Source organism: Zosterops lateralis (assembly GCF_965231275.1).
Source record: "Zosterops lateralis genome assembly, chromosome: 27".
NCBI classification, from domain to species: Eukaryota; Metazoa; Chordata; class Aves; order Passeriformes; family Zosteropidae; genus Zosterops; species Zosterops lateralis.
Genome location: NC_139787.1, coordinates 1,924,895 through 1,947,921, shown reverse-complemented (window position 1 = coordinate 1,947,921; position 23,027 = coordinate 1,924,895). Strand labels below are relative to the sequence as shown.

Here is a 23,027-nt window from a genome sequence, read left to right as displayed (position 1 = left end):
CGTTTCCCGGTGTCCCCTCCCTGCCGGGTGTACCTGGCCCCCTGCCCGGTGTACCTGGACCCCTGCCCGCTATCCCCAGCCCCCTGCCCCATGTCCCTCCACCCCTCTGTGATGTCCCCAGCCCTGTGTCGCTGTCCCCAGCCCCGTTTCCCGCTGTCCCGGGCCCGTTTCCCGGTTCCCCCCCCGCACTCACCGCCCGCTCCCGCCGCAGCCACCGCAACCTGTTACCTTTGCCCAGGCCCCGCCCCTCGCCGCTGATTGGCTGTTCCCGGCCCAAGCCCCGCCCCTTTGGCGCGCCCTCCCCGCCAAGCCCCGCCCACACCCCACCGGTGCCGCGTCACGTGGCGGGGCCGCCATCTTGAGGAGGGAACCGCGCCCCTCACCGCTATTTTCGCCACGCTCAAAATGGCGGTGAAGCCACGCCCCTTTCGTACGGTGGCCGGGAGGGGCCGCGTGTCGTCGGCGCAGGCGCGATCGCGGCGTGACTAAGATGGAGGCCGGGGCTGCAGCGCCGCCGCCGTTCTGGGCCGGGGGCCCGGCCCCGGGCCAGATCTACATCCCCAAGGCTTGGGGACAAAGGGACACCTTCCGGGGAGCCGGCACCGCCACCGGGCCCGCCGCGGGGACCGCCACCCGCACACTGTGAGGGCACGGCGGGAGAGCCGGGAGGGCCCCAGGGCTGAGGGGAAATGGGGGGGAAATGGGGAGATCTGGAGGGAATGGGGGGATCTGGGGGGATTTGGGGGGAATGAGGGGATCTGGGGGGAATGGGGGGAATGAGGGGATTTTTGGGGAATGAGGGGATTTGGGAGACTTGGAGGGAATGAGGGGAATGGGGGGGAATGAGGGAAGTGGGGAGATTTGGGGATTGGGGGGATTTGAGGGGAATGAGGGAAATGGGAATGGGGGGAATGAGGGGAATGGGGGGATTTGGGGAATGTGGGGATTTGGAGGGAATGGGGGGATTTGAGAGGAATGGGGGGATTTGGGGGGAATGAGGGGATTTGAGGAGAGGTCCTGAGGGTGATTTGGGGAGGAGGGCGGGAGGGCTGAGGGGATGGGGAGGAAATGGGGACACCGGGGGGAGTCCATGAGGGAAATGGGGGGGACTGGGGGGGGATGAGGGGATTTGGGGAGGGGAGGGGATGGGGAGAGTCCCTGGGGAGGAGAAAAATCGGGGAATGCTGGGAAAGACCCCAGGGGTGCGGGATGGGCAAACTGGGATGAACCAGGACCCAAACTGGGAGTCAAACTGGGCCCCAAACTGGTGTAACTGGGACTAAAACTGGGACCCAAACTGGTGTAACTGGGAGGGGATTTGAGGTCTGAGGGGATTTGAGAAAGGAAAAATGGAAAGAGAAAAAAATCGAGGAATGCTGGGAAAGACCCCAGTGGCCTGAAATGGGCAAACTGGGACCCAGACTGGGCAAACTGGGACTCAAACTGGGTAAACCAGGATTCAAACTGGTGTAACTGGGAGCCAAACTGGGAGAGGATTTGGGGGTCTGAGGGGATTTGGGAAGGAGCAGAAAATCTGGGAATGCCGGGGAGACTCCAGTGTCCCGAAATGGGCAAACTGGACCCAAACTGGACCCAAACTGGTTAAACTGGGACTCAAACTGGGAGCCAAACTGGGAGGAATTTGGATCCAAACTGGTGTAACTGGGAGGGGATTTGGGGTCTGAGGGGATTTGGGAAGGAACAGAAAAATCCAAGAATGCCGGGGAGACTCCAATGGCCTGAAATGGGCAAACTGGACCCAAACTGGGACTGAAACTGGTGTAACTGGGACCCAAACTGGGACTCAAACTGGTGTAACTGGGACCCAAACTGGAAGCCAAACTGGTGTAACTGGGAGGGGATTTGGGGTCTGAGGGGGATTTGGGAAAGGAACAGAAAAATCCAAGAATGCCGGGGAGACTCCAGGGGCCCGAAATGGGCAAACTGGACCCAAACTGGGCCCCAAACTGGGCAAACTGGACCCAAACCGTGACTCAAGCTGTCATTCCTGCCCGTCAGGAGCCCGATGGTGACGGGGACGTCGGTGCTGGGGCTGAAGTTCTCCGGGGGGGTGATGCTGGCCGCGGACACCGTGGGCTCCTACGGGTCCCTGGCGCGGTTCCGCGGCGTCTCCCGCATCCTGAAGGTCAACGACTCCACCGTGCTGGGGGCCTCGGGGGACCTGGCGGATTTCCAGCACCTCAAACAGCTCCTCGAGCAGATGGTGTAAGGGGGATTGGAATCCTGGAGGGGAATCCTTGGGGAATCGTCTGTTCTGAAATCTCGAATCAATTCCCCGGGGTTTGGGGATTTTCTGGGTCAAAATCTGAAATGGATTTCCGGGGATTTGCGAATTTCTTGTTCCAAAATCCCCCATTGATTCCCAGGGATTTGGGAATTTCCCGTTTCAAAATCCCAGAGTTTCAGATGGTGTAAAGGGGTCTTGGAATTTTGGAGGGGAATCCTTGGGGAATTGTCTGTTCTGAAATCTCGAATCAATTCCCGGGGGGTTTGGGGATTTTCCATCCCAAAATTGCATTTTGATTGCTGGGAATTCCTGGAGTTTTGGCATCTCAAAATCCCTTGGGAATTCCAGGATTTCCTATCTTAAAATCTCAGTTTGATTCCCAGGGATTTAGGAATTTTTCCATTTCAAAATCCCAAATTGATTCTCCCAGGGTTTTGGGAATTTCTCATCTCAAAATCCCAAATAGATTCCTGGGGATTTGGGAATTTCCTGTTCCAAAATCCCAGTTTGATTCTTGAGAATTTGGGAATTTCCATCTCAAAATCCCAGTTTGATTCCCAGGAATTCCCCATCCCAAAATCCCAGAGTTTCAGATGGTTTAAGAATTCCCTGGGGATTTTGGAGGGGAATCCTTTGGGAACTGCCTGTTCCAAAATCTGAAATGGATTCCTGGGGGTTTGGGAATTTCCCATCTCAAAATCCCAAATTGATTCTCAGAGATTTGGGAATTTCCTGTCTCAAAATCCCAGAGTTTCAGATGGTGTAAGGGGTCTTGGAATTTTGGAGGGGAATCCTTGGGGAATTGTCTGTTCTGAAATCTCAAATTGATTCCCGGGGGTTTGGGGATTTCCTGGGTCAAAATCGCGGTTTGATTCTCCCGGGGATTTGGGAATTTCCATCTCAAAATCTCAGATTGATTCCCAAGAATTTCAGAGATTTGACATCCCAGAATATCTTCGGAATTCCTCATCCCCAAATCCCAGATCGATTCCTGGGGATTTGGGAATTTCCATCTCAAAATTAATTGATTCCCAGGGATTTTGGAGATTTGACATCCTAAAATGCCTCAGGAATTCTGGGATTTCTTATCCCAAAATCCCATATTGATTCCCGGAGATTTGGGAATTTCCCATCCCAGAATACCTCGAGGATTCTGGGATTTCCCATCTAAAAATCCCAGATTGATTCGCGGGGATTTGGGAATTTCCATCTCAAAATCCCAAATCGATTCCTGGGGGTTTGGGAATTTCATGTTTCAAAATCCCAATTTGATTCCCAGGAATTTTGGAGTTTTGCCATCCCAGAATCTCTCAGGAATTCTGGGAATTTCCCATCCCAAAATCCCAAATCAATCCCCAGGGATTTGGGAATTTCCTGTTCCAAAATCCCAAATCAATTCTCAGGGATTTGGGAATTTCCTGTTCCAAAATCCCAAATCAATTCTCAGGGATTTGGGAATTTCCTGTTCCAAAATCCCAGAGTTTCAGATGGTGTAAGGGTTCCCTGAGGGTTTGGGGGGAATCATTTGGGAATTACCCATTCCAAAATCTGAAATGGATTCCTGGGGGTTCGGGAATTTTCTGGGTCAAAATCTCAAATTGATTCTCCCAGGATTTTGGGAATTTCCATCTCAAAATTCCAGATCAGTTCCTGGGAATTTCTGGAGTTTTGACATCCCAGAATCCCTGAGACATTCCAGGCTTTCCTATCTTAAAATCCCAGCATTTCCAGTCCCTAAATCCCAGACTGATTCCTGGGAATTCCTGGAGTTTTGGCATCCCGAAATACCTTGGGGATTCTGGGATTTCCCATCTCAAAATCCCAAATCAATTCCTGGAGATTTGGGAATTTCCCATCCCAAGATTCCACATGAATTCTGGGATTTCCCATCTCAACATCCCAAATCAATTCCCGGAGATTTGGGAATTTCCCATCCTCAAATCCCAAATAGATTCCTGGGGATTTGGGAATTTCCTGTCTCAAAATCTGAGTTTCAGATGGTGTAAGGGTTCACTGGGGGTTTGGGGGGAATCCTTGGGGAATTGCCCATCTCAAAATCTCAAATTAATTCCCAGAAATTTGGGAATTTCCCGTCCCCAAATCCCAAATCGATTCCTGGGGATTTTGGAATTTTCCATCTCAAAATCCCAAATTGATTCCCAGGGGTTTGGGCATTTCCCGTCCCCAAATCCCAAATTGATTCCTGGGGGTTTGGGAATTTCCTGTTTCAAAATCCCGATTTGATTCCCAGGAATTTCAGAGTTTTGCCATCCCAAGATTGCTCAGGAATTCTGGGATTTCCCATCCCAAAATCCCAAATCAATCCCCAGGGATTTGGGAATTTCCTGTTCCTAAATCTCGAATTGATTCCTGGGGATTTGGGAATTCCCCATCTCAAAATCCCAAATCGATTCCCAGGGATTTGGGAATTTCCCATCCCAACAATCCCAGCTGGATTCCCAGGAATTCCATAATTTTACAATTTCAGAATCCCACAGGAATTCCAGAATTTCCCATCCCAAATTCTCAGTGTTCATCCCCAAATTCCACCACAGTTTTTTTTTGGGCACCAATCCCAAGAATTGCTCTGCTCCGGTCCCAGAATTCCCTGACCACAAATCCTTGGAATTCCTTGACCAGAAATCCTGGAATTCCTTGAGCTCCAATCCCTGCATTTCCTGGTGTTCCAGCCCTGAATTCCTTGGAATTCCTTAAACACAAATCCTTGGGATTCTTTGACCTCCAATCCCTGGAATTCCTTGGTCACAATTCCCTGAATTTCTTTGCCCACAAATCCTTGGAATTCCTTGACCACAAATCCTGGAATTCCTTGTTGTTCTTTGAGCACAAATCCTGGAATTCCTTGACCACAATTCCCTGAATTTCTTGGCATTCCATCCCCAAATTCCATCACAGTTTTTTTTTTGGGCGCCGATCCCAAGAATTGCTCTGCTCCAATCCCGGAATTCCCTGACCACAAATCCTTGGAATTCCTTGAGTTCCAATCCCTGAATCCCTTGAGCTCCAATCCCTGAATTCCTTGGAATTCCTTGACCACAAATCCCTGAATTTCTCAGCGTTCCATCCCCAAATTCCACTGTGGCTTTTTGGGCGCCGATCCTAAGAATTCCTTGGAATTCCTTAAACACAAATCCTTGGAATTCCTTGAGCTCCAATCCCTGAATTCCTTGGAATTTCTTGACCACAAATCCTGGCATTCCTTGACCTCCCAATGCCTGAATTTCTTGGAATTCCTTGACCACAAACCCCTGGAATTCCTTGACCACAAATCTTGGAATTTCTTGGTGCCAAATCCCCGAATTCCACCGCGGTTTTTTTGGGAGCCAATCCCAAGAATTCCTTGACCACAAATCCTGGAATTCCTTGGATTTCCTTGGAATTCCTTGGCCACAAATCCCTGAATTTCTCGGTGTTCCATCCCCAAATTCCGCTGTGTTTTTTTGGGCGCCAATCCCAAGAATTCCTTGACCACAAATCCTTGGAATCCCTTGACCAGAAATCCCAGAATTCCTTGGAATTCCTTGACCACAAATCTTGGAATTTCTTGGTGTTTTTTGACCGCCAAATCCCCGAATTCCACCGCGGTTTTTTTGGGAGCCAATCCCAAGAACTCCTTGACCACAAATCCTTGGAATTCCTTGGAATTCCTTGGCCACAAATCCCAGAATTTCTCGGTGTTCCATCCCCAAATTCCACTGTGGAAAATCGGCTTTTTTGGGTGCCAATCCCTGAATTCCTTGACCACAAATCCTTGGCCATAAATCTTTGGAATTCCTTGGAATTCCTTGAGCTCCCAATGCCGGAATTCCAAGGAATTCTTTGACCACAAATCCCAGAATTTCTTGGGTGTTTTTTAACCTCCAAATCCCTGAATTCCACTGCGCTTTTTTTGGGCGCCAATCCCAAGAATTCCTTTGCCCCAATCATGGAATTCCTTGACCACAAATCATTGGAATCCCTTGATCAGAAATCCCTGAATTCCTTGGAATTCCTTGACCACAAATCTTGGAATTTCTTGGTGTTTTTTGACCGCCAAATCCCCGAATTCCACCGCGTTTTTTTTGGGAGCCAATCCCAAGAACTCTTTGACCACAAATCCTGGAATTCCTTGGAATTCCTTAAACACAAATCCCTGAATTCCTTGACCGCAAATCCCTGAATTCCTTGGAATTCCTTGACCACAAACCCCTGAAATTCCTTGGAATTCCTTGACCATAAATCTTGGAATTTCTTGGTGTTTTTTCGCCACCAAATCCCCAAATTCAACCGCATTTTTTGACGCCCAAATCTCGGAATCGCGCCGCGATTTTTTCGCTCCTCTCCATGAAAATTCCACGAAAATCCCAGAGAATTCCCTGTAATTCCAGGATCGACGAGGAGCTGCTGGGGGACGGGCACAGTTACAGCCCGCGGGCTCTGCACTCGTGGCTCACGCGGGTTCTCTACAACCGGCGCTCCAAGATCAACCCCCTGTGGAACACGGTGCTCATCGCCGGCGTCTACGGCGGGGACACGTACGGCCTCTCATGGGGATTTCGGGGAGATTTCTGGGTTTTTTACAGGGGAATTGATGGGTTTTATGTGGGAAATTATTGGGTTTTTTCTGGGGAATTGGTGGGTTTTTTCAGGGGAATTATTAGGTTTTTTCTGGCGAATTTCTGGGGTTTTTTTGGGGAAGAATTTTGGCCTTTTTTTTCAGGGAAATTACTGGGTTTTTTTCAGGGGAATTGATGGTTTTTTCAGGGGAATCGATGGGTTTTTTCTGGGGGATTTCTGAAGTTTTTTGGGGAAATTCCGGCTTTTTTTCAGGGAAATTGCAGCTTTTTTCAGGGAAATTCCTGGGGTTTTTTAGGGGAATTACTATTGTTTGTTTTTTTTTCTACAGGGGAATTGATGGTTTTTTCTGGGAAATTGTTGGGTTTTCTCAGGGAAATTGTTGGGTTTTTTCAGGGGAATTGATGGGTTTTTTCTGGGAAATTATTGGGTTTTTTTCTGGGGGATTTCTGGGTTTTTTTGGGAAATTGCGGCTTTTTTTCAGGGAAATTGCGGCTTTTTATCAGGGACATTCCTGATTTTTCTAGGGGAATTCCTGGGTTTTTTTTGGGTTTTTTTTTTTTTTTTTTTTTTTTCTGGGGGAATTTCTGTGTTTTATTCCAGGGAAATTGTTGGGTTTTTTCTGGGAGAATTTCTGGGGTTTTTTGGGGGAAATTCCGGCTTTTTTCAGGGAAATTCTTGGGTTTTTTTCCAGAGGAATTATTGGGTTTTTTCAGGGGAACCGATGGGATTTTTCAGGGAAGTTACTGGGTTTTTTTCCAGGGCAATTACTGGGTTTTTTCCAGGAGAATTGATGGGTTTTTTCTGGGAAATGTCTGGGTTTTTTTCAGGGGAATTGATGACTTTTTTCAGAGGAATTTTTGTGGTTTTTTTCTGGGAAATTCTTGGGGTTTTTTTTCCAGAGGAATTGATGTTTCTTTCTGGGGAAATTCCGGCTTTCTTTTCCAGGGAAATTCCTGGTTTTTTTCCAGGAAAGTTCTTGGGTCTTTCCCAGGGAAACTGATGGGGTTTTTTTCTGGGAATTCTTGGTTGTTTTCAGGGGAATTGATGGGTTTTTTTCTGGGGGAATTTCTGGGTTTTTTGGGGAAATTGCGGCTTTTTTTCAGGGGAATTACTGGGGTTTTTTCAGGGGAATTGGTGGGTTTTTTCAGGGGAATTATTGGGTTTTTTTCAGGGGAATTGATGGGTTTTTTCTGGGGGAATTTCTGGAGTTTTTTTGGGGAAATTCCGGCTTTTTTTCAGGGGAATTATTGGGTTTTTTTCAGGGGAATTGGTGGGTTTTTTCAGGGGAATTATTGGGTTTTTTTCAGGGGAATTGGTGGGTTTTTTCAGGGGAATTATTGTTTTTTTTCAAGGGAATTGATAGGGTTTTTTTCTGGGGGATTTCTGGTTTTTTTGGGGGAAATTTCGGCTTTTTTTCAGGGGAATTACTGGGTTTTTTTCAGGGGAATTGGTGGGTTTTTTCAGGGGAATTGATGGTTTTTTTTCTGGGGGAATTTCTGGGTTTTTTTGGGGAAATTCTGGCTTTTTTTCAGGGGAATTGTGGCTTTTTTTCAGGGGCATTCCTGTTTTCCTTCCAGGGGAATTGATTTTTTTTTCTGGGAAATTCTTGGGTTTTTTCCATGGAAATTGATAAGTTTTTTCTGGGAAATTCTTGGGGTTTTTTCAGGGAAATTGTTGGGTTTTTTCTGGCAAATTTCTGGGTTTTTTGGGGAAATTGCGGCTTTTTTTCTGGGGAATTACTGTTTTTTTTCAGGGGAATTATTGGGTTTTTTTCAGGGGAATTAATGGGGTTTTTTCAGGGGAATTGGTGGGGTTTTTCAGGGGAATTATTGGTTTTTTTCAGGGGAATTGATGGGTTTTATGTGGGAAATTATTGGGTTTTTTCTGGGGAATTGGTGGGTTTTTTCTGGCGAATTTCTGGGGTTTTTGGGGGAGATTTTGGCTTTTTTTCAGGGACATTCCTGATTTTTTTTAGGGGAATTCCTGTTTTTTTTGGTTTTTTTTTTTTTGTGGTTTTTTTTTTTTTTTTTTTTTTTTTTTTTTTTTTTTTTTCTGGGGGAATTTCTGTCTTTTATTCCAGGGAAATTGTTTGGTTTTTTCTGGGGGAATTTCTGGGGTTTTTTGGGGGGAAATTGCGGCTTTTTTTTCAGGGAAATTCTTGGGTTTTTTCCCAGGGGAATTACTGGGTTTTTCCATGGAAATTGATAAGTTTTTTCTGGGAAATTCTTGGGGTTTTTTTCAAGGGAATTGCTGGGTTTTTTTCTGGGAAATTCCTGTTTTTTTTCTGGGGAAGTTCCTGGGTTTTTTTCAGGGAAATTGATGGGTGTTTTTGGGAAAATTCTGGGTTTTTTTCCAGGGGAATTACTGATATTTCAAGGAAATTACTGTTTGGTTTTTTTTTCAGGGGAATTACTGTGGTTTTTTTTCCAGGGAATTGATGGTTTTTTTCTGGTAAATTACTGGGGTTTTTTCAGGGAAATTGTTGGGTTTTCTTCTGAGGGAATTTCTGGGTTTTTTGGGGGAGAATTTTGGCTTTTTTTTCAGGGAAATTCCTGGGGTTTTTTCAGGGAAATTGGTGGGTTTTTTCAGGGGAATTATTGTTTTTTTTCAAGGGAATTGATAGGGTTTTTTTTCTGGGGGAATTTCTGGGTTTTTTTGGGGAAATTGCGGCTTTTTTTCAGGGGAATTACTGGGGTTTTTTCTGGGAAATTTCTGGGTTTTTTTCAGGGGAATTACTGTTTTTTTTTTCCAGGGGAATTGATTTTTTTTTTCTGGGAAATTCTTGGTTTTTTCCAGGAAAGTTCTTGGGTCTTTCCCAGGGAAATTGATGGGGTTTTTTTCTGGCAATTATTGGTTGTTTTCAGGGGAATTGATGGGTTTTTTTCTGGGGGAATTTCTGGGTTTTTTGGGGGAAATTGCGGCTTTTTTTCAGGGGAATTCCGGCTTTTTTCCAGGGGAATTACTGGGGTTTTTTCCAGGAGAATTGATGGGTTTTTTTCAGGGAAATTGTTGGGTTTTTTCTGGGGAATTATTGGGTTTTTTTCTGGGGGATTTCTGGGGTTTTTTGGGGAAATTGCGGCTTTTTTTTCAGGGAAATTCTGGCTTTTTTACAGGGAAATTCCTGGGGTTTTTTTAGGGGAATCAATGGGGTTTTTTCAGGGAAATTGCTGGGGGTTTTTCAGGGGAATTGGTGGGTTTTTCTCTGGAAAATTCCTGGGTTTTCCCAGGGAAATTGATGGGGTTTTACAGGGGAATTATTGAGTTTTTTTCAGAGAAATCTTTGGGTTTTTCTGGGAAATTGTAGGGTTTTTTTCAGGAAAATTGATGGTTTTTTCTGGGAAATTATTGGGTATTTTCCTGGGGAAATTCCTGGGTTTTTTCCAGGAAAATTGATTTTTTTTTTCTGGGAAATTGATTTTTTTTTTCCAGAGGAATTGAAGGTTTTTTTCAGGGAAATTATTGGGTTTTTTTCAGGGGAATTGATGGGTTTTTGGGGGGGAATTCTGGTTTTTTGTCCAGGGGGATTGATTTTTTTTTTTTTTTTGCAGGGAAATTGTTGGGTTTTTTTCTGGGGGAATTTCTGAGCTTTTTGGGGGAAATTCCAGCTTTTTTTTCAGGGAAATTGCAGCCTTTTTTAAGGGAAATTCTTGGGTTTTTTCCCAGGGGGATTACTTTTTTTTTTTTTTTTTTAATGGGGAAATTCCTGCTCCTTCCTTGGAGAAATTACTTTTTTCCCAAAGCGATTTCTCCTCCTTTTTCCTGGGGAAATTTCTCCCCCTTTGCCGGGAAAATTCCTGATTTTTTCCAGGGAAATTCAGGATTTTTTTCCATGGAAATTCCTGGAGTTTTTTCTGGGAAATTCCTGGTTTTTTTCTGGGAAATTCCTGCTTTTTCCTGGGGTAGTTCCTGCTCTTCCCATGTTCATTAATTAATTAACAGTTCTCGGGTTCATTAATTAATTAATTAACAGTTAATTAATGACCCTCCCCACAGTTTCCTGGGCTATGTGGACATGCTGGGCGTGGCCTGCTCTTCATTAATTAATTAACAGTTCATTAATGACCCTCCCCACAGTTTCCTGGGCTATGTGGACATGCTGGGCGTGGCCTGCTCTTCATTAATTAATTAACAGTTCATTAATGACCCTCCCCACAGTTTCCTGGGCTATGTGGACATGCTGGGCGTGGCCTGCTCTTCATTAATTAATTATTAATTAATAATTAATTACTCTCCCCGCAGTTTCCTGGGCTATGTGGACATGCTGGGCGTGGCCTACTCTTCATTAATTAATTAATTGATCATTAATTACTCTCCCCGCAGTTTCCTGGGCTATGTGGACATGCTGGGCGTGGCCTACGAGGCGCCGTCATTGGCCACGGGATTCGGGGCTTACCTGGCCCAGGTGAGTCCAGGCTCCTTTTCCTTTTTTCTTCTTTGTTCCTACAGTTCATCAGGAATTTTTAGTAATTTTTTTGTAATTTTTTCAAATTGATTTTTGCCGAATTTGATGATTTCCGTGTGATTTTCGTGTTATTTCCACCTGATTTTCGCCGAATTTTTTGATTTCTCTCTGATTCCTGATGAGTTTTTTGCTGTCTGATTTCTGTCTGATTCTTCCATAAATTAATGATTTCTCTGTGATTTCTGTTATTTCTGGTGGTTTCTTGCTGGAATTTTTTCCCTTTCTCTCTGAATTTTGTGTTACTTCTGTCTGAATTTTTGTTGCGACCTTTGTATTATTTCTTCGTGATTTTTTCCTGAGTGTTTTGATTTCTGCAGAACCTGAAGATTTGTCTTGATCTTTGTATCATTTCTGCCTGATTTTTTTGTTACGTCTGATTTTTTGCCAAATTTGATGATTTCTAGTGATTTCTGTATTATTTCTGTGCGATTTTTTCCAAATTTTTCGCTTTCCGTCCGATTTCTGCCGAATTTTTTGCTTTCTGTCTCCATTTCTCCATAACTCAACCATCTCTCTGTGCTCCTTTCACCCCTCCTGGTGTGATTTTGGCCAGATTTGGTGATTTCTGTGTGATTTTCTCCCCCAGCCGTTGCTGCGGGCGGCGCTGGAGCGCGAGCGGCTCCCGACGCGGGAGGAGGCGCGAGAGCTGCTGGAGCGCTGCCTCAGGGTGCTCTACTACAGGGATGCTCGTTCTTTTAATAGGGTTAGTGTCCTAAAATACCCCTAATCCACCCCAAAATCTGTCCTGAATCTGTCCTGAAATCCTGGGGATTCACCCCAAATCCTTGGGCTCCATCCCAGCCCCGGGAGCTGCCTCAGGGTGCTCTACTACAGGGATGCCAGGTCCTTTAACAGGGTTAGTGTCCTAAAATACCCCCAATCCACCCCAAAATCTGTCCTGAATCTGTCCTGAAATCCTGGGGATTCACCCCAAATCCACGGGATCCATCCCAGCCCCAGGAGCTGCCTCAGGGTGCTCTACTACAGGGATGCCAGGTCCTTTAACAGGGTTAGTGACCATAAATCCTGAAAATTCACCCCAAAATACATCCTAAACCTGTCCTGAAATCCTGGGGATTCACCCCAAATCCACAGGATCCATCCCAGCCCCGGGAGCTGCTGGAGCTGCCTCAGGGTGCTCTACTACAGGGATGCCAGGTCTTTTAACAGGGTTAGTGACCATAAATATCCCTGATTCACCCCAAAAACCCATCCCAGATCACCCCTGAAATCCTGGGAATTCACCCCAAATCCATGGAATCCATCCCAGCCCCAGGAGCTGCCTCAGGGTGCTCTACTACAGGGATTCCCGGTCCTTTAACAGGGTTAGTGACCATAAATCCTGAAAATTCACCCCCAAATACATCCTAAATACCTCCCCAAAACCCTGAAATCCCCCCGGGATCCAATGGATCCATCCCAGCCCCGAGAGCTGCCTCAGGGTGCTCTACTACAGGGATTCCCGGTCCTTTAACAGGGTTAGTGACCATAAATCCTGAAAATTCACACCAAAATACATCCTGAATCTGTCCTGAAATCCTGGGGATTCACCCCAAATCCATGGGAGCCAATGGATCCATCCCAGCCCCGGGAGCTGCCTCAGGGTGCTCCACTACAGGGATGCCAGGTCCTTTAATAGGGTTAGTGATCCTAAATCCTGAAAATTCACCCCCAAATACATCCCAAACTCCTGGGAATTCACCCCAAAATCCATAGGATTCACCCCAAATCCAATGGATCCATCCCAGCCCCAGGAGCTGCCTCTACTACAGGGACGCTCGTTCTTTTAATAGGGTGTGTGACCCAAAATCCTGCTGATTGACCCCAAAATACATCCTAAATCCATCCCAAATCCATCCCAAAATCGTGGGAATTAATCCAGAAATCCATCCTCAAAATCCTGGGAATTCATCCCCAAATCCACCCAAAAATCCCGGGAATTCACTCCAAAATCTCTCAAATCCCGGGAATTCATCCCCAAATCCATCCCAAAATCCTGGGGATTTATCCCTAAAATCCATCCCCAATCCATCCCAAAATCCATGGGAATTCATCCCAAAATCCATCCCAAAATCCTGGGAATTCATCCCCAAACCCATCCCTAAATCCTGGGGATTTATCCCTAAAATCCATCCCCAGTCCATCCCAAAATTCATGGGAATTCAGTCCAAAATCCTGGGAAATCCATCTTAAACCCATCCCAAAATCCTGGGAATCCATCCCAAAGCCATCCCCAATCCTGGAGTTTTTCCTGTGGGATTCTGCGTCGGGAATTGGGGAATTCCCAGGTTTTTTCCCGCTTGAATTCTGGGGTTGGGATCGAGGAATTCTGGGGCTTTTCCCGTGGAATTCCTGGGATTTTTCCCATGGAATTCTGGGGGGTTTTTTTCCCTTGAAATTCCTGGGCTTTTTCCCGTATCATTTTTGGGTGTGGGACTGAGGAATTCCTGGGTTCTTTCCTGTGGAATTTTGGGGCTTTTTCCTGTGGAATTCCTGGGCCTTTCCCCCTGAAATTCCAGGTTTTTTCCCCTGAAATTCCGGTGCTTTTCCCCTTGAAATTCCTGTGCTTTTTCCTATGAAATTCTGGTGGTTTTCCCATGAAATTCCTTTTTTTTTTTTTTTTTGCATGAAATTCTAGGTTTTTTCCCCCTTGAAATTCCTGTTTTTTTTCCCGTGAAATTCTGGTGTTTTTTCCCCATGAAATTCGTGTGCTTTTTCCCATGGAAGTTTGGCTTTTTTCCCCATGAAATTCTGGTGTTTTTTCCCATGTAATTCCTGGGCTTTTTTTCCATGAAATTCTGGGGCTTTTCTCCCGTAATATTCCAGGGTTTTTTTTCCCATGAAATTCTGTTTTTTTCCCATGAAATTCCTGGCGTTTTTCCTCTGAAATTCCTGGGGGCTTTTTCCTGTGGAATTCCAGATCTTGAATTGAGGAATTTTGGGCTTTTTCCCATGGAATTCCAGTTTTTTTTCTGTGAAATTCCTGGGTTTTCTCCCGTGAAATTCCTGGGCTTTTTCCTGTGGAATTTTGGGCTTTTCTCCCATTATATTCCAGTTTTTTTCCCATGAAATTCCTGGTGTTTTTCTCATGGAATTCCTGTGCTTTTCCCCTTGAAATTCCTGTTTTTTTCCCATGGAATCCCATGTTTTCCCCCCTAATCCCATGTTTTCCCCCCGCAGTACGAGCTGGCCGTGGTGACGGAGCAGGGGGTGGAGCTGGAGGGGCCCCTCACCCTGGAGGCCAATTGGGACATCGCCCACAGCGTCAGGTAAAATAAATTCATTATTCACACCTGGAAATTCCAGATTTGGGAATCCTGGGGGGTCCTGGGACATCGCCCACAGCGTCAGGTAAAATAAAACAATTATTCACACCTGGGGGGGTTCTGGAGTGAGCTCCAGGTAAAATTCCCACCTGGAAAATGAGGATTTTGGGAATTCTGGGACATCCAGGTAAAATTCTCACCTGGAAAAAAGGGATTTGGGAATTCTAGGGGTGAGATCCAGGTAAAATTCCCACCTGGAAAATGAGGATTTTGGGAATTCTGGGACATCCAGGTAAAATTCCCACCTGGAAAAATGGGATTTTGGGAATCCTGGGGGGTCCTGGGACATCACCCACAGCGTCAGGTAAAATAAAACAATTATTCACACCTTGGGGGGTCCTGGGGGTCCTGGAGTGAGATCCAGGTAAAATTCCCACCTGGAAAATTCCTGGATTTGGGAATTCTGGGGGGTCCTGAGACATCGCTCACAGCATCAGGTACAATTAACACAATTAATTATTCACACCTGGGGGGTTCACACCTGGGACTGGGGAATTCTGGGGGTCCTGGGAATTCCAGGGGTGAGATCCAGGTAAAATTCCCACCTGCAAAATCAGGATTTTGAGAATTCTGGGACATCCAGGTAAAATTCTCACCTGGAAAAATGGGATTTTGGGAATTCTGGGGGGTCCTGGGACATCCAGGTAAAATTTCCACCTGGAAAAATGGGATTTGGGAATTCTGGAGGTTCTGGGACATTGCTCATGTGGTCAGGTAAATTAACATAATTCAATATTCACACCTGGGAAATTCCTGGATTTGGGAATTCTGGGGTTCCTGGGACATGCAGGGGTGAGATCCAGGTAAAATTCCCACCTGGAAAATCAGGATTTTTGTGAATCCTGGGGGTGCTGGGACATCACCCACAGTGCCAGGTAAAATAAAATTATTCACACCTGGAAAACGGTGGGATTTTGGGAATTCAGGGACATCTAAGAGTGAGATCCAGGTAAAATTCCCAACTGGAAAATCGGGATTTTGGGAATTCTGGGAGTCCTGGGACATCCAGGTAAAACTCTCACCTGGAAAAAAGGGATTTGAGACATCCAGGGGTGAGATCCAGGAAATTCTCACCTGGAAAATTCCTGGATTTGGGAATTCTGGGGGTCCTGGGAGGGTCCTGGGACATCCAGGGGGTGAGATCCAGGTAATTCCCACCTGGAAAATTGGGATTTGGGAATTCCAGAGGGACACCCAGGGGGACATCCAGGTGTTCCAGGTGACAATTCCTGCTCCTTGAGGAACATCCAGGTGTCTCTGGGGACATCCTGGGGGACATCCAGGTATTCCAGGTGACAATTCCTGCTCCTTGAGGAACATCAGGTGTTCCAGGTGTCTCTGGGGACATCCAGGTGTTTTAGAGGGACATCCAGGTGTTTTAGAGGGACATCCAGGTGTTTCAGGGGGACAGTTCCTGCTCCCTGAGGATCATCCAGGTGTTCTTGGGGGTATCCAGGTTCTCCAGGTGACATCTAGGGGGACATCCAGGTGTTCCAAGTGACATCCTGGGGATGTTCAGGTGTCTCTGGAGACATCCAAGTGTGAGACCCAGGTGATCCTGGGGGACTTTCAGGTGTTTCAGGTGTCCTGGGGACATCCTGAGAGACTTCCAGCTGTTCCTGGGAGTATCCAGCTGTTCCTGGGTGACAATTCCATCTCTTTGAGGAACATCCAGGTGTTCCAGGTGTTCCTGGGGACTTTCAGGTGTTCTGGGGACATCCAGATGTTCCTGGGGGTATCCAGGTTCTCCAGGTAACATCCAGGGGCACATCCAGGTGTTCCAGGGACATCCAGGTGTTTCAGTGGGACAGTTCCTGCTCCCTCAGGAGGGACATCTGGGGGACATCCAGGTGTTCCAGGGGACATCCAGGTGTTCCAGAGGGTATCCAGGTGTTCTGGGGGACATCCAGGTGTTCCAAGTGACATCCTGGGGATGTTCAGGTGTCTCTGGGGACATCCAGGTGTTTGGTCCAGGGTGACAATTCCTGTTCCTTGAGGACCATCCAGGTGTTCCAGGTGACATCCAGGGGCACATCCAGGTGTTTTTGGGGACATCCAGGTGTTCCTCAAGACAGCCAGGGGGACTTTCAGGTGTTCTTGGGAACATCCAGGTGTCTCTGGGGACATCCAGGTGTTCCAGGTGACATCCAGGGGTCATCCAGGTGTTCTTGGGGTCATCCAGGGGGATTTTTAGGTGTTCTTGGGAACATCCAGGTGTCTCTGGGGACATCCGGGGGTGACATCCAGGATTTCCTGGGCACATCCAGGTGTTTACCCAGGTGTCCCTGGTCACATCCAGGGTGACAGTTCCTGCTCCCTGAGGGACATCCAGGTGTTCCTGGGCACATCCAGGTGTTCCTGGGGGTATCCAGGTGCTCCAGGTGACATCCAGGGGAACGTCCAGGTGTTCTTGGGGTCATCCAGGGGGACTTTCAGGTGTTCCTGGGCACATCCAGGTGTCTCTGGGAATGTCCAGGTGTTCCAGGTGTTCCTGGGGTCATCCAGGGGGTCATCCAGGTGTTCCTAGGGGACTTTCAGGTGCTCCAGGTATTCCTGGGCACATCCAGGTCTTCCAGAGTGACATCCAGGTGTCCCTGGGGACATCCAGGGGCACATCCAGGTGTCTCTGGGATGTCCAGATGTTCCAGCTGTTCCTGGGGTCATCCAGGGGTCATCCAGGTGTTCCTGGGGGGCTTTCAGGTGTTCCAGCTGTTCCTGGGCACATCCAGGTGTTCCAGGTGACATCCAGGGGTCATCCAGGTGTTCTTGGGACGTCCAGGGAGACTTTCAGGTGTTCCTGGGCACATCCAGGTGTCTCTGGGGACATCCAGGTGTTCCAGGGGGACTTTCAGGTGCTCCAGGTGTTCCAGGTGTTCTTGGGGACATCCAGGGGGACTTTCAGGTGTTCCTGGGCACATCCAGATGTTCCAGGTGTTCTGGGCACATCCAGGTGTTCCCCCAGGTGTTTTTCCTGCCCCTCTAACCCCCATTTTTCCCATTTTTCCCATTTTTTCCAGAGGTTTCGAGTGATCTCCGGGATTGGCTCCGGCCCCGGCCCCGCCCGTGTGGAATTCCCGTTTCCATCCCTCCCCTTCCTCCCTCTGGAACAACAAAATCCTCCGTTTTTTGGGAATAAAATTCATAATTTCTGACCAATAATCCCTGTGGTTTGTTCTTTGGGAATGCTCCGGGAAAATCTGGGAATTTTACCCCAAAAATTGCATTTTTCAGGGAATTCTGGGTGAAAGAAAAGTTTTTTTTAGGAATTCCAGGAATTCCAAGGGTTGTTTTTTGGAATCAGCAAAAAAATCTGGAAATTCTCCCCCCAAAATTGTAGATTTTTGGGAATTCTGGAATTCTGAGTGAGAGTTGTGGCTCCAAATCCCATTTTTTACAAAAATTGTGGAATTTTTGAGGTGGGAAAAGTTTTTTGGGGATGAAACCCAGAAATTCCAAAGGTTCTGCTTTGGGAATCCTCAAAAACTGCAGAAATTCTCCCCAAAAAACGTCAATTTTAAGGAATTTTGGGTGAAAATTGTGGCTCCAAATGTTGATTTTTTACCAAAATCGTGGAATTTTTGGGGTGGGAAAAGTTTTTTTTAGGAATTCCAGGAATTCCAAGGGTTGTTTTTCTGGAGTCATCAAAAAAATCTGGGAATTCTCCCCCAAATTGCAGATTTTTGGGAATTCTGGGAATTCTGGGATGGTCCCAATCCTCCTTTTGGGAATAGAGAAAAAAAATGGGAAAAAATTTGGTTAAAATCCCAATTTTTGGGGAATTTTTTGCTGCTCCAAATGGATTCCGGGGGGATTTTCCTGAGGTTATGGAATAATTTAGTAAATTAAAGGGAATTTCAATAAAATACTGAAAAATTTTCATAAAATAATGGAAAATTTCAGTAAAATATTGAAAATTTCTATAAAATAATGGAAAATTTCCATAATTTTTTAAAAAATTCCCATAAAATATTGGAATATTTCCATAAATATTTTTATTTATTCCATAAAATATTGGAATATTTCAGTAAATTAAGGGAATTTCCATAAAATTTTGGAATATTTCCATAAAAGTTGGGGATTTTCCATAAAATATTGGAAAATTTTGGTAAAAATATTGAAATATTTCAATTAAATTCTGCAATTTTCCTTAAAATATTGAAGTATTTCAATAAAAATCTGGATTTTTCCATCAAATATTGGAATATTTCAGTAAATTAAAGAAATTTAAATAAAATATTGAAAAATTTCCATAAAATGCTGGAATATTTCTGTAGATTAGGGGAAATTCCATAAAATATTGGAATATTTCAGTAATTTAATGAAATGTCAATAAAATATTGGAATATTTCAGTAAAATATTAAAAATTTTTCCATAAAATGTTGGAATATTTCCATAAAAGTTTTGAATTTGCCATAAAATATTGGAATATTTCAATAAAATATTGGATTATTTCCATAAAACTTTAAAAAATTGCATAAAATATTTTTTTAAATTCTGTAAAATAATTGGAATATTTCCATAAAGGAGAATTTCCATTAAATAATTGGAATATTTCCAATGAAATACTGGAATATTTCAATAAAAATTAGGAAGTTTCCTTAAAATTTTGGAATATTTCAATAAAAACAAGGGAATTTCCTTAAAATATTGGAATAGTTCAATAAAAATATGGAAATTTCACTAAATATTGGAATATTTCAATAAAATATTGGAGTATTCCAATAAAAAATTAGGAAATTTCACTTATTTTTTGAATATTTCAATAAAATATTGGAATATCTCAATAAAATTTTGGAATATTTCAATAAAAATAAGGGAATTTCACTAAATTTTGGATTATTTCACTAAAATTCTGGATTATTTCAGGAACCAAAGGCACAAAAATCCAATTTAAATGGAATTTTTCCCCTCCCCACCCCCCACGTTCCTCCAGCAGCTTTTCCCCAAAATTCCCTTTAAAAAACCCCAAAATTTCTCCCCAAAACCCCCCAAATTCTGCCCCTGAGGAATTAATTCAACACAAATAATTAAAATTGATTTTTCCCCCCCAAACCTCGCGGTCGAATGAAGGAAAATTTTGGTTTTTCTCCACAATAAAAACACGGTTTTTATTTATAAATCCATTTCCCTGCTTTTTTTTATTCCACTTTTTTTGTTTTGTTTTTTCACTCCTGTACAATTCCAAGCTGATCCATAATTTTTTTTTTTAATTTTTTTAAAATTTAAATTTTTTTTTAATTTTTAATTTTTTTTTTCCTGTTTTCCTTCTGAAAAAAAAAAAAAAAGAGAAAAAAAACAAAAAAATCCCAAAAAACTTCCACAAATCCTCTGGAAAAACAGGTGCCAGGTGCTTCTGGAATTTGGGAATTCCAAAGAATTTTGGAAAATTAAAAAAACCCCAAAGTTTTTCCCCAAAAAACATGCAAATTCTGGTAAAAAATCCGAGCTGGCAGTGAAAAAATCCAAATTTCTTCTTCATTTCTGACGGATTTTTCCGGGTTTTTTTGTCACAGTTTTATTCCCAAATCCCGGATTTTTCCAGGAATTTTTTTTATTTAAATAAAATTAATAATTAACGACCCAAACCAAGGATAATTTGGGGGTTTTTTGCCCAAATTATTTTTATTTTTCTGGAGGAAAAATCGAAGTCCCCAAAAATTTCTGGAGTGGGGCAGTAGAATCAAAATTCCCAACCCCAAATTCCCCCAAAATCCCTTAAAATTCCCTCAAAATCTCATCAAAATTCCCATTTTTTTCATTAAAAAAACCCCAAAATCAGAAAATCTTCGCGGCCGATCCAAAGGAATTTTTTTCTGTAAAAAAATCGAGGATTTTTTGGGGTTAAATTCCAAAAAAATTGAGAAAAAAGAAAAGAGAAAAATTCCCAAAATTTAAATTTTTTGGGAGACAAATCCGGGGATTTTTAAAATAATTTTTTAAATTTTTTTTTGTCTTTTTTTGGGAAAAAAAAAATCAAAATTAAAATTAAAATTCGGGCACAAAGGATGTTGAATTCCCACCACTAAAAATCAGGAATTTATTGTACAAGTCGAGAAAATTCCCAAAAATTCCCGAAATTTTCCCCCCAAAACAAAAATTTAATCCACCCACGAGAGAGAATTCCAAGGAAATACCAAACACAGTTTGAATCCAAGTTTTTTTTGTCTCTTTTTGTCCTTTTTTGCAGTTTTTTTTCCTTGAAATTTCAATTTAAATTAAAAAAAAAAAAAAAAAAAAAAAAAAAGCCACGAAAATTCCTCTCAAAAAATCGGCGGAAAATTCCGAATCCCCAAAAAAAAAAAGGAAAAAAAATCCACTGGGAATTGGGATCTCCTGGGTCTGTTCTGAAAAATTGGGAATGTCCTTGGGTTTGGGGCCAGAAATTTGGGAATATCCTGGAATTTTGGGGCCAAAATTGGGAATATTCTTTAAAATTTGGGGCGAAAATTGGAAATATTCTTTAAATTTTAGGGCAAAATTTGGGCAAAATATTCTGGAATTTGGGGGCTGAAATTTTTGGAATATTCTTGAATTTTGGGGCCAAAAATTGGGAATATTCTTTAAATTTGGGGTTAAAAATTGGGAATATTCTGGAATTTTGATGCTGAAAATTTGGGAATATTCTTTAAATTTTGGGGCCAAAAATTTGGAATTGTCTTCAATTTCTGGGTCAAAAATTTTGGAATATTCTTTAATTCTGGGGACAAAAATTGGGAATATCCGTGAATTTTGGGGCTCAAAATTTGGGAATATCCTTGGGGTTTTTGGGGCCAAAAAATTGGAATATTCATCAAGTTTTGGGGCCAAAAATTGGGGAATATTCTTGAATTTTGGGGCAAAAAAAATTTGGGAATATCCTCAAATTTTGAGGCTGAAAATTTAGGAATATTCTGGAATTTTGGGGCCAAAAATTGGGAATTGTCTTCAATTTTTGAGTAAAAAATTGGGAATATTCTTGAATTTGGGGGAGAAAATTTGGAATATCCTTCAATTTTGGGGTCAAAAATTTGGGAATATTCTTTAATTTTGGGGACAAAAATGTGAAATATTCTTGTATTTAGGGGCTGAAAATTTGGGAATATCCTTGGGGGTTTGGGGGTCAAAAGTTGGGAATATTCTTGAATTTTGGGGCCAAAAATTGCGAATATTCTTTAATTCTGCGAAGAAAAATTGGGAATATTCTTGAATTTTGGGGGTGAGCTTAGATTTCTGAAAATTGGGAATATCCTTTGTTTTGGAGCCAAAAACTGGGAATATTCTGGAACTTTGAGGCTGAAAATTTGTGAATATTCATTAATTTGGGGGCCAAAATTGGGAATATCCTTGAATTTTTGGGGTCAAAAATTGGGAATACCTTTCAATGAATTTGGATTTCTGAAAATTGGGAATGTCCTTTGTTCTGGGGCCAAAAATTTGGGAATAATCTTGAATTTTTGGGGTGAGTTTGGGTTTCCGAAAATTGGGAATATCCTTGGGATTTTGGGGCCAGAAATTGGGAATATTCTTTAATTTTGAGGCTGAAATTTTGGGAATATTCTTTTTTTTTGGGGGGGGGGCAAAAATTGGGAAAATTCTTTAATTCTGGGGACAAAAATCGGGAATATTTTTAAATTGTGGGGCCAAGAATTGAGAATATCCTTTAATTTTGGGGCTGAATTTGGGTATCCGAAAATTGGGAATGTCCTTTGTTTTGGGGTCAAAAATTTGGGAATCTTTAATTTTGGGGCCAAAAATTTGGAATATTCTTTAATTTTGAGGCCAAAAATTTGGGACTATCCTTGAATTTTTGGGCCAAAAATTGGGAATGTCCTTGAATTTCGGGAGTGAGTTAAGATTTCTGAAAACTGGGAATATGCTGGAATTTTTGGGCCAAAAATTGGGAATTTCTTTGGGTTTTGGGGGCCAAAAATTGGGAATATTCTTTAATTTTGGGGGTAAAGGAAAGGGATAATCCTTGAATTTTGGGGGCGTGTTTGGACATCCAAAACCAGGGAAAATCCTTGAATTTCTTGGCCTCAAAATTGGGAATTTCTTTGAATTTTGGGGACCGAGAAAAGGGAAGATCCTTCAATTTTGGGGTGGGTTTGGATCACCACAAATAAGGAAAATCCTTGAATTTGGCGGCTGAAAAAAGGGAATATCTTTGAATTTCTGGGCTGAAAAATTGGGAATTTCTTTGAATTTTGGGGACCAAAAAAAGGGGAATATCCTTGAATTCTGGTGGCCAAAAATGGAGTATCATCAACTTTCATGGTGAAAAATTGGGAATATCCTTGAATTTTGGGGGTGAATCTGGATTTCTGAAAACAGGGAACACCCTTGAATTTCTGGGCCCAAAAATTGGGAATTTCTTTCTATTTTGGGGGTCAAAACCTGGGAATATCTTCAACTTTCATGGCCAAAAAACAGGGA

The 23,027-nt window shown here is 43.4% G+C and overlaps 1 protein-coding gene across 1 annotated transcript; it reads left to right on the top strand.

Annotated features, from left to right (window-relative positions):
- Positions 1-473: 473 nt before the first annotated feature.
- Positions 474-17,766, top strand: PSMB4 (proteasome 20S subunit beta 4). Its single transcript, XM_083879006.1, has 7 exons — positions 474-642; positions 2,020-2,226; positions 6,637-6,783; positions 11,147-11,228; positions 11,875-11,991; positions 14,469-14,557; positions 17,632-17,766. The coding sequence occupies exons 1-7, from the start codon at positions 491-493 to the stop codon at positions 17,642-17,644; spliced, it is 807 nt and encodes a 268-aa protein (XP_083735132.1). The 5' UTR covers positions 474-490; the 3' UTR covers positions 17,645-17,766.
- The last annotated feature ends 5,261 nt before the right edge of the window (positions 17,767-23,027 follow it).